This window comes from Lotus japonicus, chromosome 5 (genome assembly GCF_012489685.1).
Source record: "Lotus japonicus ecotype B-129 chromosome 5, LjGifu_v1.2".
Taxonomy (NCBI): Eukaryota; Viridiplantae; Streptophyta; class Magnoliopsida; order Fabales; family Fabaceae; genus Lotus; species Lotus japonicus.
Genome location: NC_080045.1, coordinates 42,529,847 through 42,549,433, shown reverse-complemented (window position 1 = coordinate 42,549,433; position 19,587 = coordinate 42,529,847). Strand labels below are relative to the sequence as shown.

At 30.6% G+C, this 19,587-nt stretch overlaps 1 protein-coding gene and 1 long non-coding RNA gene across 3 annotated transcripts; both read left to right on the top strand.

The window, feature by feature from the left end:
• The first annotated feature begins 5,094 nt into the window (after positions 1-5,094).
• LOC130717695 (probable transmembrane GTPase FZO-like, chloroplastic) lies at positions 5,095-11,789 on the top strand. The gene is made up of 11 exons (XM_057568033.1): positions 5,095-5,727; positions 6,338-6,900; positions 7,018-7,086; positions 7,680-7,874; positions 8,015-8,146; positions 8,242-8,328; positions 8,735-9,175; positions 9,259-9,423; positions 9,714-9,944; positions 10,904-11,019; positions 11,444-11,789. The coding sequence occupies exons 1-11, from the start codon at positions 5,229-5,231 to the stop codon at positions 11,724-11,726; spliced, it is 2,781 nt and encodes a 926-aa protein (XP_057424016.1). The 5' UTR covers positions 5,095-5,228; the 3' UTR covers positions 11,727-11,789.
• A 2,339-nt stretch (positions 11,790-14,128) lies between these two features.
• Positions 14,129-17,414, top strand: LOC130720332 (uncharacterized). Of its 2 annotated transcripts, XR_009013042.1 has the most exons (5): positions 14,131-14,241; positions 14,332-14,650; positions 16,755-16,997; positions 17,085-17,148; positions 17,235-17,414. It is a non-coding gene; the product is annotated as an uncharacterized LOC130720332 (long non-coding RNA). The 2 variants fall into 2 exon arrangements; XR_009013041.1 differs by having other exon boundaries at positions 14,129-14,241; positions 16,755-17,148.
• Positions 17,415-19,587: the final 2,173 nt, after the last annotated feature.

The window sequence follows — 19,587 nt, the reverse complement described above, 5'->3', positions numbered from 1 at the left end:
GAAAAAGTCTTCATCAACCGTTTATTCTAGGTTTCTTGAGCTATCAGGGTTTTAGTTTCGGTGAACCTCCGAGAACTAGAATCGGACGTTCGTACATTCCAGGGTTTCGTATCGAAACACTTGTCATGGAAGGATTAAGAGAAGTTCTAACATTTCTCTGAAGATTTTTGGAATTAGTTTCCATCGTGTCTTTAAATGCAAATTAGTCGTTTACTAACGTTTTCGCCCTAAGGCGGAAGTGAATGAAACTCGTGCTATAGCCTATAGCGACTATATAACTATTCTTAACCATTTCCTGAACCTTCCTCTTCATAATATTAATCCAAACATTAAACACAAGTCAAGTTCCTCTCACGCTTACACATAATCCTATGCGTGAGTTGGAAATTAATTATTTATTTAATTCTAAAATCTTGGGTCTTACAACGTGCGTTATAATATCCGACGTGCGTTACTTCTCCCATAACATCTGTTTAATGGTAATGTCAATACATGGAAGTGTTGATGTATTTGAAGTTATTTAAATGAAGGTATTTACATACCAACTAAGAACCGCTCTTCAAAGTCAGGATTTAGAATTTCATGCACGTTGTCAAATATCAGATCACGCATAGGAAACACATCTTTATTATATCGAACCATCCTTGTCCTACTTTGCAAGTGTATCTTGTAGATATGCCTAGATGCACTAAGACCTCGGAAATTATGCCATACCCAGAAATATTCAATACGCTATACCAAACCTTCCGTGATTCTATTGGCACAACATACATGAAGGTTACGCCTACACTCTGCATAGATTGTTTGACCCTAGAAATGAAGGAGTTACATATGAATTTATGTCCGTGAATTAAATTAAAATACAATTACATATTTAATAATAGCGAAATTGTTTCTGGTTTACATACCTTTCGATCCATCAACAACAGATTATAGAACGAACCGTCGTGTCCTTCCTCATCTTCTTCCCCCTCTTCTTCAGCAAACCACACCCTTATTACTAGAACGAAAATAGTCTAATCATGTGCTAAAGGAGTTCGTTGGTCAAGTAGGCTATAGTTCGGATGTCAGTTGTAGCCGACATCTAGGTTTAGGACATCGGGTAATCGGATAAAGAGTAGGGTGAACGACTTATGGGAAAATTATTAATTTGATGGAACCAAGTATCATCCCGGAAGTTGAGTTAAATTTCATTTAATGTCTTTTATGATTTTATATAAGGAAACTAATAAAATTAAGTAATTTATATAGGAAATTGAAGGAAATAAATAATTAATTTTGAAAATTAATTTCCTTACATAAGACTTAGCTACCGAATTTAAAAAGTTTTTAAATATTTTTAACTTTTTTCTATAATTTAAAATTTGAAATTATTTTACAACCAAGGAAAAGGGGATTCATGTCATTAATTTTTTTATATAAGGAAATTAATTATTTAATAAGTAGTTAATTATTTAAATGTTTTTTTTCCAGTTTGAAAATTGAAATTATTTTAAAAGAAAGAAAACGTGTTTCACGTAATTAAATGTTTTATATAAGGAAATAGAAGGAATTAATCAATTAATTTTGAATAATATTTTCCTTAAATAAATAGTCAATACATTAAAATTTATTTAATTATTTTAAATTTCCTTATTTAAAAAAAATAGCATTTATTCCATAAAGCATTTAATGTCTTTTATGATTTTAAATAAGGAAATTATTATAATTAAGTGTTTTATATAAGAAAATAGAAGGAAATAAATAATTAATTTCGAAAATATTTTCATAAATAAATAGTCAATGCATTAAAATTTATTTAATTATTTTAAATTTCCTTATTAAAAAAAGACGAAAATAACATTTATTTCATAAAGCATTTAATGTCTTTTATGATTTTAAATAAGGAAATTAATAAAATTAAAGGTTTATATAAGGAAATTGAAGGAAATAAATAATTAAATTCGAAAATATTTTCCATAAATAAATAGTCGATGCATTAAAATTTACTAGAAATTAAACCTGTGCGTTGGACGGGTAACGCACGGGTTTGTATTAAGTTATGTGTCTATTATTTGTATCAATAATATATGTAATATAAAAATTTATTCTATAGTAGATAATTAAGAATATGATAAATGTAATGAAATGAACACTAATTTTTTAGTATATTAAAGCACATGTTTTATGTTGTGCTTTAATAGAAATTATTTTCAGTTCATTTGGTGATAATATGTTTCAATAGTAATGCACTCTCAATAATAAGCAAAAGTATGAAAATATATAATTAGAGTTGAATAATTTAGTCTGTGTTTGTGTAAAATCTTTTATAAAAGAAAAAAGACTTTTATAAAGTGGTATTTATCTCTTTCTTTAATGTTGAAATATTTTTGTCTCTTTCTTCCCAAAATTATTTGTTAATAAATATTAATTTCTTATTGAATTTATTTTTAATATTTGTGAAATACAAAACTCAAGTAAGTTTTAAGTTTATGGATGTTGTTATTTATTGTAAGTAGTTGAATAGTTTTTTACAATATTTATATATTTTCAATTTTAAGTTTATTATTGTTTAACATATTTATTACAATGTTTTTTGTTTGTTTTGATGCTTTTAAGACAATGCAACACTTGAGTTTTGCTTTTGTATTTAATGAAAAAACTCAAGTGTGCTTTACATATATATATATAGATTTAATTATTTTAAATTTCCTTATTTAAAAAAAACGAAAATAACATTTATTTCATAAAACATTTAATGTCTTTTATAATTTTAAGTAAGGAAATTAATATAATTGAGTGGTTTATATAAGGAAATTGAAGAAAATAAATAATTAGTTTTGAAAATATTTTCTTCAAATAAATAGTCAAGGCATTAAAATTTATTTAATTATTTTAAATTTCCTTATTTAAAAAAAACGAAAATAGCATTTATTCCATAATGCATTTAATGTGTTTTATGATTTTAAATAAGGAAATTAATATAATTAAGGGGTTTATATAAGGAAGTTGAAGGAAGTAAATAATTAATTTCAAAAATATTTTCCTTAGATAAATAGTCAATGCATTAAAATTTATTTAATTATTTTAAATTTCCTTATTAAAAAAAATGAAAATAACATTTATTCCATAAAGCATTTAATGTCTTTTATGATTTTAAATAAAGAAATTAATATAATTAAGTGGTTTATATAAGAGAATTGAAGGAAATAAATAATTGATTTCGAAAATATTTGTCTTAAATAAATAGTCAATGCATTATAATTTATTTAATTATTTTAAATTTCCTTATTTAAAAAAACTGAAAATAGCATTTATTCCATAAAGTATTTAATGTTTTTCTTGATTTTAAATAAGGAAATTAATATTATTAAGTGGTTTATATAAGGAAATTGAAGAAAATAAATAATTAATTTCAAAAATATTCCTTAAATAAATAGTCAATGCATTAAAATTTATTTAATTATTTTAAATTTTGTTGTTTAAAAAATACGAAAATAACATTTATTCCATAAGACATTTAATGTCTTTTATAATTTTAAATAAGGAAATTAATATAATTAAGTGGTTTATATAAGGAAATTGAAGGAAATAAATAATTAATTTCGAAAATATTTTTCCTTATATAAAACTTTGCTACCGAATTTAAAAAGTAATTAATATTTTACCTTTTCTTATCATTTTTAAATTTGAAATTATTTTAAAACCAAGGAAAATGAGATTCTCGTAATTAATTATTTAAACGTTTTTTTTTTCATCTTAAAAATGGAACTTATTTCAAAAGGGATTTTTTTTAAAAAATCGTATAAAGCAATAATTTGACATGAATGATATTGATATTAGACTAACGTAAATTGGCTATTAAAAACAATTTTTATTTTTAAAAATGTATGGTAAATAAGTGTTTTTGGTATTTGACTAAAGTTATTTTTTATATATAATCTTGTTTGGATCTTGACCGTAAAAGGATAAGGAAGAAAAGAAGCACCATTGGGCATATATGGGTATCTTATTATTATAAATCGTCGGTGAATGCAAAATTGTCAAATATATCAAGCTTGATTCAGCCCACAAGATAAAGTAATGAAGTCAAGGAAAAAATTGTACGTGTAAAAGAAAGGAAAAACAAAGTAAATCATGAGAACAATTCCAGAATGAAAAAAATAACAATTATTCTTGGATTTTATTTGATAAATAAGGTAAATCATGAGAACAATTCTCTCATGTAGATTGAGAAAAACAAAACCACGAAAATATACCCAAGACAAAACAACAACTGATTAAATTTTGGAATGAATAACAACTAACTAAATATTTCCATACACCACCTTAACTTCAATAATTCTATTTGCTATTCTTTCAAACCTAAAACAAACTATGTCACCGCCTCTAATTTCCATTAATTTGTGGAACACTCACGAGATCAACAATAATAATATACCCTTGATCCATATTCGTGAAATTGTTATTTTCAGCGTCTATAGGTCTAATGACACCATAATCCTGTAAAAAAATTGTTGAAAGGGAATGAGGAGAATAGCATATTAGGGTTAGTAAAACATGAATTTTGAAGGAATGAGATTAGATTACAATAACACACACCAAAGACATGAAAAATTGATTTCAGATGAGAAAAAATACATACCTTGTATAATTATGAAGAACCACAAAATGAGATCTTGAAGCCATGTAGAAAGGCTCAAAAAATATAAAACGCAGGAGATGATTGAAGAAGCAGTGTAGGTTAAGGAGAAATCCAAATAATGGAGAGATGAATGGAGAATAAGAGTTTTATATAGACTTTTAAATAGAGAGGAGTGCAGGTTAAGGAGAATGGTGTACATTAAGAGGAAAGGAGGAATGATTGTCATGTAGGATTTTTAATGAAATTAGTCAATCATGAGATGTCACGTATACGATGATTGTACCTAAAAAAAAATCCCTAAATGTATATATTATGGATATTCCCCGTGCAGCGCGCGGGTAAAAAACACTAGTACATTGATTATTATATTTGAACTTACCATAATTTATTAGACCAACTGAGATGTGATGTTGGAAGAAACAAAGAAAGAAAGGATAACGAGACCAACTGAGATGTGATGTTGGAAGAAACAAAGAAAGAAAGGATAACGACTCTCATCTCATCTCATTCCACTGAACGAGCCTCATTCATTCCTACACGATAACGCAATCTTCTCTCTCTCTCTCTCTACACATTCACCTTCTTCTTCTTCACACTCCAATCCATGGTACCTTGCTCTGTAACAACCCCTTCTTCTTCCTCCTCCTCCTCGCTCTCACTGGTTGCCGCTGCAATCATCCCACGCCACACCACCTTCTCTCGCTTCCCCCTCCGCCCTCTCAACTCCAATGCCTCCCTCCGCCTCATCCCCCACCGCCTCCGTCGAACTCTCCAGGTCCAGGCACAGGCTCAATCTCAGCCCAGGACGCTCTTCCCAGGCGGGTTCAAGCGCCCCGAAGTCAAGGTCCCGACCCTGATCCTTCAGCTGGACCCCGACGAGGTTCTGAGCGGCGGCGACGCTGCACTGGACATGATTGACAAGGCCGTGTCCAGGTGGGTTGGGATTGTGGTCCTTGCTAGCAATGATGCCAGTGGTGGCAGGCTCTATGAAGCTGCTTGTGTGTTGAAGTCGCTTGTTCGGGACCGTGCTTACTTGTTGGTTGCTGAGCGGGTTGATATCGCCGCCGCCGCCGAAGCTAGCGGCGTTTTGCTGTCCGATCAAGGTTATTTATGGTTACCATCTTGCTTGTGTTTTGTGAAATTGCTGCATTTTCCATGTCTTCTCTTTTAAGCATTTCGTCAAACACTTGTTGACCCATTTCATGTGTGGTTGTGTAAATATCAAATTCTGGATAATGTGATTTTGAATATACTATTTAACTCATTTTTGTATCATTGGGTTTTTAAAATAATCAAGTTACAAGATAAAATGTGTATAAATTCTTAAATATGAATCGATTATACAGAATTGGTTATAATGAACCAATTATGAAAAGTATGGCAAAAGAGTGTTGCTAGCACTATCTTATTTACTTATTTACACCAAGAAGTGGTCATGAGGTACATGCTCAATTTCTCTATAAAATCCCCGCCCGCTGGGAGAGCTAGCTCCACCATGACGTGCATGTTTCTAGTTTGAACAAGATTGCCTGTGCTAAGACCAAAACATGCATTCCTTTATTTACCATGGTTTTAACTTAATATGTACTGCTATTCTAAAACAACGACAAAGATCTAAGGGTGTATATGTTCCTATTTGTTCTGTTTAAAGAAAAACTCTTTTTTCCCATAAAACACCATGCATAGGTGATGTGTCTCTTTCGTCATTTGCAGGTCTTCCTATTGTTGTTGCAAGGAATACAATGCTGGGTTCCAAAGCTGAATTGGTGGTTCTTCCATTGGTGGGTAGGGTTGTCCAAACCATAGATGCTGCAGTGAATGCAACTAAATCTGAAGGTGCTGATTTTCTTATATATGGAGGTGGTGATCTGGATCTTCTTACTCAGGATGTTGGTTCTGTATGTGAGAATGTAAAGATACCTATTTTCGTCTCATGTCCGTTGCAGGGCAAAAATATGTCTTATGATGAGGCATCATGTTTACTCACTTCTGGTGCTAGTGGTTTTGTTACCAGTTTGGAAATTTTTGGGTTGTTTGATGGTGATTTCCTGCACAAATTATTTGACACTGGGTATGCAATTGATGAGAGAGTACCAGATGATAATGTCAGTGATACTAGTGAGAATAAAATATTGAACATGAGTAATGGTTTCCAGACCAAAACAGAGGTTGTGGCAGGATTTGTTAAACTGGAGGATAGAGAGAAACAGTTAATAGAAACCGAGAGATTGGTGTTGAGTGAAGCTATACAAGTTATCAAGAAAGCTGCACCTCTGGTGATCTTTTAATTAAAAAATTTGGTATTTGAAATGATTCTTTTTTCTTCCCAATTCTGTATTTTGACTAGTATATTGTTCACTTTGTGTTGAATTGGGATTGGTTTCAAATGACAGATGGAGGAGGTTTCACTTCTTGATGACGCAGTTTCTCAAATTGATGAGCCCTTCTTACTGGTTATAGTGGTAATTGTGTGCTGAATCTCAACAAATTCTGGTTCCTGAGATATACATTGGTATTAGCTCTAAATTTCAAAAAGAAAATATTCTGTTAGTACATCTAGTTAAAAACTAGTTAACTAATAAGTGCTATTTATCGTGAATTTTTCTCATCATTGTTATTCATTGCTCTGCTTTTGATTAACCTGAATGTCTGATTACTTCCATATATAAATAACCATTTGCTAGAGCGTTGATGCATGGTTGACTTATCGGGAGTAGTTGGTTTTTCTGTCCTTGCAAACTTTAGCTATCTTTGTTGTATTTTGTTACTTGTTAGTCTTATTCTACTTGGAATAATGCAACATGTTTGGTTAGCTGAGTAGCACGTTGTTTGAGGTTACTGTAAGACTTGATTGAGGCCATGGCTGCTGTTACTCAATGAAATTTAGGAACTGGCTAAATTTCACCGTAGGATGGATAGTTATTTGGTTCTTGTGCTTCCCAACTCCCATTATGATTTATTATAAACTTTCCAGCTCAAAATGCCAAATCAACTGATTTCTATATGGACTTGATAGAAATGCCAGAAAGTTCTGAATTTGACACAATATTTCCAGGGGGAATTCAACTCTGGTAAATCTACTGTAATCAATGCACTTCTTGGAGAACGATATCTTAAAGATGGGGTTGTTCCAACAACTAATGAGATCACGTTTTTACGATATACTGACCTAGATATCGAAAAACAACGTTGTGAAAGGTTTCCAGACGGTCAATATATTTGCTACCTTCCTGCTCCAATTCTAAAAGAGGTAAGTCACTGGATTTGGTTTTCTCCATTTCTTTTGGTACTTTTCCTATCATCAATATATATCAGATTGTTTTTTCTTGCCAAAAATTTCTATTTGCGGTTAGAAATTCCCTCAGTAGTTAATTTTTTTTTTTAATACAGATGACCATTGTTGATACACCAGGAACTAATGTGATTCTACAGAGGCAGCAGCGTCTTACGGAGGAATTTGTACCCCGTGCAGATTTACTTCTTTTTGTTATTTCAGCCGATCGCCCTTTAACTGGAAGTGAGGTATGATCAGTAATTTTTGTGGATAAGGCATACTACTCTCTTGCTTACTGTGGTTCTGGTAATGATATGATGTGTTGTTTTATGTTATATTTTAGGTTGCTTTTCTTCGTTATTCACAGCAGTGGAAGAAGAAAGTGGTCTTTGTTTTGAACAAAGCTGACATATATCGGAATAATCATGAGGTATAGGGCCTGTTTGTGTAAGCTTTAGAAAAAGTGATTGTGAAAAAAAAGTGGCTTAATTTTAAAGATTTCATGTGAAGTAGTAACTATTTTTTGTTTGGTTACATTTATTAAATAACTTTTTACTTTAAAAGTAGTTATAACCTTATTTTCCAAACGCTATGTTAAGTAACTTTTTAAACTAATTACACCTTGAATCTTTTTCTATTCGACGACTTAAAAAATTTAAAGAGTAATTTTTTCTTTAAAAAAAGAATTTTCAAGAAAAAAATCTTAAACAAGCACACTCATATTTTTGTCTCACGGTTCATATTGGTTATTATCATGCTGATATTAGTTTTAAATAGTTCTTTTGTGTTGAAATATCCAAAGTAGGTTTACATCATATATTCACAATTCATTGCAGCTTGAGGAAGCAGTGTCCTTCATTAAGGACAATATTCAGAGATTGCTGAATACAGAAGATGTGATATTGTATCCTGTATCTGCTCGGTCTGCTCTTGAAGCAAAACTTATTGCTACCACTAATGTTGGGAAACTTAATGAAGAATTATCTGTCCCTGGTTCTCATTATAGTGCCGGAAGTTTCGATGACCTTGAAAAGTTCTTGTATAGCTTTCTAGATGGGTCGACAATGCCAGGAATGGACAGAATGAGGCTCAAACTAGAAACACCTGTTGGAATTGCAGATAGACTAATTTCTGCATGTCAAACTCTTGTGACACAAGACTATCGATATGCCAAGCAGGATTTGGCTGCTGTGAATGACATTGTTAATGGTGTAAATGATTTTGCGTTGAGTATGGAAACTGAGAGCCTTTCTTGGAGGAGACAAATTCTATCTTTGGTATGTAAAAGTTTATAAATTGAGGACGATTTGTTCCCTCTTAATTGGTATGTTCTTAAATATGCCTTATTACTCATTGTCAGATTGAAACTACAAAGTTGCGTGCTGTGGAGCTTGTAAAGGCTACATTGCAATTGTCAAATCTTGATATCATTACTTCATATGTTTTCAAAGGAGAGAACCAAGCGATGCCTGCTACCTCAAAAATTCAAAATGACATAATTAGTCCTGCCCTTTCTGCTGTTCAGGTTAGTTTCTGGCTGTAGTCTGTTGAGGGTCTTTGTTTTGTTTTGTAATGTTGACCATTTTGGTTGAGCTGTGAACTAATGAATCCAGAATCCAGATTGTATTGCAGTCATGTTTCCTCTGCCTTATCTTAGTAATAACTCAATTATAAACTTCATCATGATTTTGCTTTGTATATCCCCAGATGACCAATACATCAAATCACATAAATACTGTATTATATTGAAAAAGATACTTGTAAAAGATAGCTGGGCATATTGTGCTAAAATATAATTTGTTCGACTTGACATAGAAATTACTTCAAGAATACGAGAACTGGTTACGATCCAAAAACACTGAACAAGGGAGACTATACAAGGAATCTTTTGAAAAACGATGGCCTTTGTTGATCAATGAAAACAGTCAGATGAATTTTGAGACATTTGAGTTGCTAAAGAAAGAGGATCAAGCTGGCTGTCAGGTGATTGAAACTTTCAGCAGTAGTGCAGCTTCAAAGTCATTTGAGCAAGAAGTCCGTCAGATGGTAAGTTTGAAATTCTTTGTAAAGCAAGTGCAATTTAATTTGGATTTGTACTATATCAGCAAGAAACATGTCATTAAAAGAAGAGAGAGCACTTCTCCACTTCAGGAAAATAAGGGCCATGTCACTCAATTGAACAAAATACTGTTAGAAGAACATAGTTGCATCAAATTGAAAACTAGAGGGGAAATATTGCTATTTAACTGGGGACCAATACAAACATTTTATGATACTACAGGCCTAATGTGCAATTTACTTAGCCATTTTAAATAGATGTTCGAACACAATTAAGCAATCTTGCTTTATTCTTGATCCACACTTAAATTTGTGCTTAATTGATTTCATGAGTAGAAGCATACAATGTATATACTACTTATAGCTTTTAGATGCCTCAAAATATCTGCTATTCATTTTGCTACTTTGTGAAACATAAAATTATGCAAATCTGAATCAGCTGTTAACAATTTGAAAATTGTCTAGGCAGTTTTGCCTTAAGGTTAACATTCAGAAAGAGTTAAGGTTAACTGTAGGGCTAGACTGTTTCTGTAAGAGCCTAAAAGTCACATGAATGATTATAGGCTTGCTTAAATTGAGAAATAGTTATTCCATGAGTGATTACTTTCAGGCTGCTTCTTTGTCTTCGAATTTTTATTATAATTTTCTATGCCACTTATTGATGGCTTCATGTAGTCCCTAGAATAGTTTTTCTGACACTGCATGTAGCTATATAATAGGTTATTAACGCCCTTCTCTCCTCAACAGTAAGATATTTTGATATCTGCGAAATTGCTCGATTTAGTCTGTTTTGACTTGGGCTACTTATATTCCAAACTCCAAAGTGAATATTGTTCCAATCTTCAGTGGCAAATACTTTAGTGTGTTTTTGCGAACTAATGTTTTTGCATATTGTTGTTATTTTACTGTAACTATATCTGATCTAAACTGTTTTCCTTTTAAATTAGATTTTAGGGACACTCAGTCAACTAGGAGTGGCTGGTTTATCGGCTTCACTACTGACATCTGTACTGCAAACCACAATGGAAGATCTTCTTGCTCTTGGTATTTGTTCTGCTGGCGGGTAATATATGATATTCAATTAGATTTTCTTTGTTAAGGCTTTGATCTTTCTACTGAGGCAATGCTAGGTTTTTTCTGTGCTATCACATTATTAAAGCAATAGCAACATGAACATTCATGATTCAACTCAAGTCAAAATATCCTTTGACTCTTAATAGAACCTGCTTGATGATCCCTTCTTCATGATCAGTTTACTACATTATTTTTTGGGTGGTATATGTCAATTATTGCTGACTCTGAAAGCAGATTTAAAAAGTTCTTTTGTAATATTACTTTTCTTTGTTCCTGACCATGCCCTGACTTGCTTTTTTTATCAATATAAAATTTATTACAGTGGTTAAAAATAATTCTAATTTGATGTTTGATGCATAATTGGGTTGTTGAGTTGCTGCTAATATCTGGGTTTACATTTGTTTTAATTTCAGGTATTTAGCTATATCAAATTTCCCAAGTCGTAGGCAGAGAGTGATAGATAAGGTGAAAAGAAAAGCAGACACCTTAGCATATGAACTTGAAGAGGCCATGAAGAGGGATTTGACTGAAGCAATGGCAGATTTGGATACCTTCGTGAAAGTCCTTGGCAAACCTTACCAAGATGAGGCGCAGAATAAACTTAACAAGCTAGTTGAGATTCAAGAAGAACTATCAAATGTTGAAAAAAAACTTAGAACACTACAAATTGATATTCAAAATCTTCACGTGTCGTGACTTATTTGAACCATTTTGTTGTCAATAATTCAAAATAAATCCATCCCTTTTTAAACGTTACAACTTACCGTCTTTCTTAGCATTACAACTTTTGGGTACATTACTAGGAAGTAGGAACACGAGGAAATTTGTGAGTAGGGGATTACAGTTCTCCTTGTTTAAAATTCTTTAGTAACAATCAACTGGGATGGGGACTGATTTTTTTTTTTCCTCTTTGAAGGTTGTAAGCCTGTTTCCTATCCAACAGATGATTTTATACAGTTATGAATTTGGGTCTTCATCCTTCGGGGAATTTTGCGGGGAATTTAATTTGTCTGAAGACTCGTTAGCGATAATTTAGATCATTAAAATATTCATTTATAATAAAATATGCCAAAGTGTAATATATATATATATATATATATATATCTCTTAGGAGAGGGGAGTTATATTTTTTTTTTGCGCTTCGAAAAACTAACAAGAACTAAAGGCTAAAGATCGGCGATAGAATCTCTCAATAGGAGAGTCTCAAGCTCTGTACAAGGGCTATTAACAATCTTCAAACTCACAGAAGGCTCATCGGCACCCTTCTTGGCCAACTAATCTGTCTGGCAGTTTCCTTCCCGGTGGATCCACTCAAGCTTGACACCCTAGTTCCGCGTTAGCAATGCTTAGACATCCCGCAACACCACCGCCGCCTCATGAAATCTCACGTGGTGCTCACTCCCAAGGGGAGTTATATTTTGAAATAAGAGGGGAAATTTATTTCAGGAAAATGTTGTGCTCACTCCCAAGGGGAGTTATATTTTGAAATTAGAGGGGAAATTTATTTCAGGAAAATGGAATGTAGGTTTTGAAATAAAAAAGAAGAGAAGTATAATTTAAAGCTTCTCTCATAAAAGAGGAGGCCGTAATTTACTCTATACTACGAAGTTGCTTGTGCAATGTACGGGTTTCTTAATAAATATTTAAAATATGAAATTATTTCTTAGTATTACATATATTAAAAATTCTTTTGAAAACAATAGTAAAAAGTTTAACAAATTGTGGATACATTATATACAATATAATAATATTTATATATTTTAAAGTAAAAGTATTATTCTACTTGTAATTTCAGATCATCTGACTAATTTTAAAAATTGCTGTAAAAAATATAAACATAAATTGAGTTTAGGGAACTTGAATTTTAAAAATATCAGGTTATTTGAATTTGAGAGATTTTCTTTAACATTTTGCTTTGATGGATGAGAGAGAGTGTGTAAGTATAAAATAATAAAATTGAGATAATTAAAAAGTGATAATGAGACTGAGTCTGAGAGTGAGTTTTTAGCTAGAGTTTCTCTCTGATTAGATTGAAGTCTCTACTTTATATATAACAGGTGGATATAAACAGTGCCAAGAAAAGAATACTACCTCACAAAATATTGGACAGCTCCAAGATTAATGTGTTACTACTAAATATCTTTAATAGAATTCTATTCTTAGACTTAATGAGTGTTGATAGTTAGCCTTTGCAAGTTTGCATTGATCACGACCTGAGATTAGGTCATGATACAATCAACCAACTAATCTGTGCTAAATAGGGTGGGTATGGAATAATGGAATATCGATTGTGGATAATATTTTAGATTGTTTCTATCATCATTTAAGTTGATGTGAGTGTTCTCCTAAGTACTCAAATTGTGGAGTATATTATTCTGCGATAAATGGCTCTTATGTGGTAAATTGGTATGTTAAAGGGAAGGAGAGAATAGACCATTGGTGGATGGTATATCACTTATCAGCTACATATTGTCATAGATTAGCTAGAAATAAAATGTGAGATAGTTTCCATTTCTAACTTTCTAATCAAGCCGTGTCTGTTTCTAATGAACTAGTGGTGTACCATAAACCTCGGATCTTGTAGTAGTACCTGGAGCTAGTTGGATATCATATATAAACAACCAAACCCATAGCTAAAGAAAGATAATTTCGTATAAGGCATAAACTTAAAAACTTTAACCCATTTTTTATACATACACCTTTGGATTGACACATTTCCGACACACATATTAGCGATAATTTTTAAGTTTTATAATTATGTGGGCGTTAAAAATCACTGCTAAAGCGTGTGTTAGAAATGTGTTGAGCAAAAGTTTTTTTTAAAAGGCCAAAAGAAATTGTGAATATTAAATAGTACAAGGGGTACCAAACCTATATCTATATACTTTAGAAAAGAGGAAGGTTGTGAAACAATCTAAAATATTAACAACTAATCTGTGCTGATTTGACACTCCAAGAATAACTTTCACCCATTCCTCCTCTTTGGCTGACTAGTGTCACCCTCATATTGATTTGGACCAAAATATTACAAGCTCATTTTCATTTGAATTTTGTATGGAGGCCCATTATTGAAAGTCTTTTGAATAATGAATCTCTTAAAAAGTCTATTTAAGACTCTAATTCATCATTTCTTTCTCCATAATTTAAATCTCTCTCCATCATTTGATTTCCATAACTCTCAGCCTCTCTTTCCCTCTGACATTCATTCTCGGTATTCTTCTCTATTTTTCATTCAATCGATCTGTTAGATCTGAATTTTTTTCGTTAACTATTAATAAGTTGAGTGTTTTTTTAATTGCAGGTGATGATTACCAGATCATGGTTTGGAACTACTTATGCACAAGTGAAGTCTAGATTCTATTTTCTAAAATATTGTCTATAATGTTAAAATCGATTTTTTCTCCCCCTTTAATATTCACTCATAACGATTGATTTTAGAAAGGAAAGTTTCATGTGATATATCATGTGCGTTAAATGTCTCTTGAAATAGGAAATGTTGAGAACATTTTTTTAACCTCTGGAAATAGGATTGGCAAAAAGGTGTTGGAGGAATTCAATTTTTCTGAGGAGCCTACCTCTGAAAAATTTCGGCTGGGCAGAGCAAATTTTTAGGCCGTTATGTAAGAACAACCCAAAACCTATACTTTGTCTCATGTTAAAGGAAATTATAAAATTTGAATAACACGTTTATTATATAATGTGATATTGTACATACAAGTCCATTCAAATTTAGTGAATATATGCTACTTTAGCTTTTTTTCTAGATTCATGTAATGATATTTTGTTTGTTTTTGTTTTCGTCAAACCCATTCTTCTTCTTCCCTCAATTACTTCATCATTTTTTTACGTTTGTCATTTAATTTATTTCCTTTCTCACTTTTAAATTACCTTTCCTGTCTTTATGTATTTCTTTCCTTTCTCACCTATTAATTCCCTTTTTGGTCAATTTTAAAAATTCATATTAATTATGAATTATTAAAAGATACTAAAGTGATCAATTAATTGTACTTTAAAAAGCTTGACTAATTTTAAATTTTTGTGGATTAAGTGCAAAAAATAGGATTTTATCCATTTTTATTATTTATAAAAAAGAAAATGATGATGAAATCAATTAATCAGTTTTAGTATCTTTTCAAAATTAGAATCAAGACATTATTTCTATTTAATTCATTATAATTGTATTTAATTTAATTCCTTATTTGTAGAAAAATAAATGACGACATTGGTTAGTGATTCAAATTTTAATTTTTTTATTTTTTCAAAGCATTTATTAAATATTAATTGCTTTTTATTCTAAATTTATTTATGGAAAAATTAATTGTTTTTAATTCTTGACTAATTTATATCAAAATAGAACATGAAGTTATTGCTATTAAATCACATTTAATTGTACTCAAATCATTGTCATATATATAGCAAAATTAATGACCACATTGGTTAGTGGTTCAAATTTTAAATTTTTTATTAAGTCAAAGCATTTATTAAATATTAATTGTTTTTAATTCTGAATTTATTTAAGGTAAAATTAATTGATTTTAATTCTTGACTTATTTATAGGAAAATAAAACACGACATTATTTCCATTTAATAAATTTTAATTTTATTTAATTCATTTCAATATTTATACTAAAATTAATGACGATATTAGTTAATAACTCTAATTTTAAATTTTTGATTTTGTCAAAGCATTTGTTAAGTATTAATTGATTTTAATTCTGAATTTTCTTATGGAAAATTAATTGCTTTTAATTCTTGACTTATTTATAGCAAAATAAAACACGACAATATTGCTATTTAATCAAATTTTAGTTGTATTCAATTCATTTCCTTATTTATAATAAAATTAATGACGAAATTATTATTATTAAATTATTTTTAACTGCTTTTAATTCTAAACATATTTCTAGCAAAATTAACTACGACCATTTTTATGCTAAAATCAGTTTTAATTGCTTTTAATTCTCAACTTAATTATAACAAAATTAGTGATAAATTATTATTCTTTACTTTTTCAAATTTTTTTAATTCTGAATTTATTTATGGCAAAATTAAATCACAAATAATACAAATCATTAGTTATTCATGAAACATATTTCTTATTCATTCTAAACTGAATGATATCTTATAATTTATTATTGAAAATATTTTTAAAAGAGTTATGTATTTTTTCATCAATTTATGCCCGAAATAATGAACTAATTTAATGCTAATTAGTTACCACATTGCATAATTCATAAAAAAATTAAAAATCACGTATGTAACGTTTTTTTCTAATACATTAATTTTTCGTCAATCTCTTCCTTAAAAATCACGTAATTAAAAAATCGAGCCCCAATTTATTATTTAATAAAAATATGATTTGAAAAAGACATTAAATTGAGTTGAATTATGAGAAATTTATTACACATTAATCCTCAGTCAAAATTTCAATTAATTATACCATTAATAATTATATTCTTTAAATAATTTTAATTAGTTTTAATTTCTTTTAAATCTTTCCTTTATAATAGAAAAATTAGTGGTAACGTTAAGTTCATTTATTTTTTAAAATTAGTGATTACAAATTGGTTTTAATACCTTAAATACGTTCATTTATTACTGTAATCAATCCAAAAAGTCCATCAACTAGACAATTAATTATTAATAATTGACAAAAAAATTATATTTTTTAATAAATTACATTTTTTAACTTCATCTAATTCTGACATTCCATTCAAATTTCAGCGTAGACAATTCCCTGTTACTTTATGTTTTACAATGACTTTAAATAAAAGTCAGGGGCAATCTTTATATCTTGTTAGATTGTATTTGCCAAGGCATGTCTTTACTCATGGGCAGCTACATGTTGCACTTTCTAGAGTTAAATCTAGAAAATGGTTAAAGATGCCCATCATAGATAAAGTAGGAGTTGTATCTAACACCACACACAATATCGTGTATCAAGATGTCTTCGATAATATTTGACATGTAAGTGCTGATTTATCTTACAATTAATTTCAATTTAAATTTTATTAATAGGAAAATTGATATGGTTATTCTTTTTATTGTTGGCAGCATAAAAAGACGTCAAACAGTTTATTGATCATCTAATTCGAAGGGTTATTGGCGTTTCTATAAGGTTTGTTTAACATTTTCAAATTATACATAATTTATATTTGTATTGGTTACTGATTATTACTCTTATATCAATTTTTTCCTTTGTAGGTTCTATAGCTCAAATAAATATGCTTGATTGACAACAAGATCATTTATGCAATTTTTATCATTAATCATGGACTACAACTTCTAATAAACGTTCATGTTGTTGTCATTGGTTGTGTTTATTTTATTTCAATTATAATGTAATGCATTCTTTAAAAACTTGTTTCTTATTACTATTCAAATGTTGACATAGTGAGGTCTATACAACCTCATCAAATTAATATTTTACTGTGATTCATTTATCTACATGTTCGTATCTAATACTAAAAAGAGCCTAAACTAAGTAAAAAATATATTTCTACTGATTCATCTTTTGGGTAAAGAACACTAGTATAAAAAGAAGGTAATAAAACAAAGTAAGGAACAAACGAGGACACAAAAGTGTATGTACATTAATCATTTCCAACTTTTTATTCCATCAAAATTTCACATTCTTTTTTCTTTTTATTTATCTCTTCTTTTCTCTCACGTCACCATTTATAACTCTCATCACTTGTTTTTCTTTTATTTTCTATCTCTCTAAATGGAGGTAGAAATGATGGTGAAAAAAACCACTAGTGCAAACTTAAAAATTGAATGAAGCATTCTTGGATGAGATTGTGAACACGACTTCTTTCATGTGAGATACACTTTAGAGGAAAAATTGACAAATTAGTTAATGGAATTTTATATTGAGAAGTACCCTATTAATTAGTTATTTAGTTTTAATGTCGTTTTTAAGGTTACACAAATTCGTTATAATTAGGCTGAACATCTAATTTGTAGGTACGCTGATCATTTGATTTCTTCCTACCTATCTTTCTGGGGGATTTATATTATTCAGACAAAAATTGTTTGGAGAACATTTAAATTGTGTAAATTTATAGTGTGAAAGGAAGGGAAAAATAATAAATTTAATAATATGATGTGATGTGATATAAAAAAATCATAGATAGAAATAAAATTTAGGTAGTTGTTATTCCCACTCCCGACACCTAATTACACCTCCATTACACATGTAAAATATAAAAACATTTTTGTAAATAATTTTGCTCGCACTTTAAACTGTGTAGACAACACATTTAGCAACCACGAGACCTAGGCGTAACCTAAAGTGCGTAGGTGACGCACTTCAAAATGCGAAAATACAAGAAACATATGCAATAGAAACAAAAGTAGAAACAGAAGCAGAAACAGATACAATAGAAACAAAATGCATCAACAGAATCAAAACTGATTAACATATCAAATAACTACACATTACAAGTTCAATATCGTTGTTGAACACATTATATTACAACATTATATTAGCATACACTCAGTCATCGGTTAGATCTATTATTTCTTCACTCTTGAGTGAGTTTTGTTGTGCAAAGATTTGCTTATATGTAGTGATGCAGTCTATGTATGGTAACTCCCAATTTAGAGCGTCCTCAGTACAATGATGATGCCACTGAGGATTAGGAGCTGACATAAGAAATCCATTCCTTGAGTGTACCTATAAGACTACTACAATTTTTGTTAATAACACACACTAATTAACGCACTTTAAAGTGTATATTACTTATGTTATACTTGCACCCAATGATTGTTGTTGACATGTAATATACATAGAAGTTTGTGGTCCAGGATATGTGGCATTGGACCAGTAAGAGAAAAAAAAAATGTAAACCAGCCCTTATCTGGAATGCTCAACAAGGTGGCCCATATCTGGAATGCTCAACCAGTTCCCCTATGTCGCTCGCAATCCCCTTAGGAGAAACATGCAGGGCTTTTAGGACATGTTGGTACAATTTGTTGGTGCCATACAGTTTTAGATAGGTAGAATTGTGTGTGGTAAACTCATTCATCATTGCTCGCCGGACTTTAGGTCAGCTTTCTTGCCCCATACCCATCAAGGCAACAACACTCCATATCTGCGATTCTCATCATCATCATCAATATCCACAATGTTAACAACATAATCATATGGAAGACTTTGGGCACTTCATGAAGCAAAGGGGCTAAGTAGAATTTGGGCACTTGATGAACAAGTTGAGAGGGCATCACCTCGCCCTTCTTCTTGATTGTAGATTCTGTGGGGGGTAGGGGTTAGTGTCTTCCTTTTTCCCCGTCCTGTTGTTGAGATCTTGCCCTTGGCCATTTCAGAAGATGGAATGGTGAAGTTTCTAGCTTGTAGTGACTCCACAAGTGCATCAACATGCTCCCAATGCGAAGGATTGTGTTTGGTCGAGCCTTTAGGTTCTTTTTTGTTCCGCCCCTTTGTTTTAATTTTATCAGGAGAAGGGAACATGGAGGTCTGATCTGGGTAGACAATCTCTCGAAGGTTCTATTTTATAATATGTCTTCTTGGAACATTTTCTTCTTCAAACATTTT

Bases quoted from the DNA above. Each gene is read 5' to 3' on its own strand.
- LOC130717695 (XM_057568033.1), top strand. From the start codon at position 5,229: ATGGTACCTTGCTCTGTAACAACCCCTTCTTCTTCCTCCTCCTCCTCG. The intron at 8,147-8,241 runs GTATGATCAGTA...GTTATATTTTAG, and splicing joins GCCCTTTAACTGGAAGTGAG to GTTGCTTTTCTTCGTTATTC. The intron at 9,424-9,713 runs GTTAGTTTCTGG...GACTTGACATAG, and splicing joins CTGCCCTTTCTGCTGTTCAG to AAATTACTTCAAGAATACGA.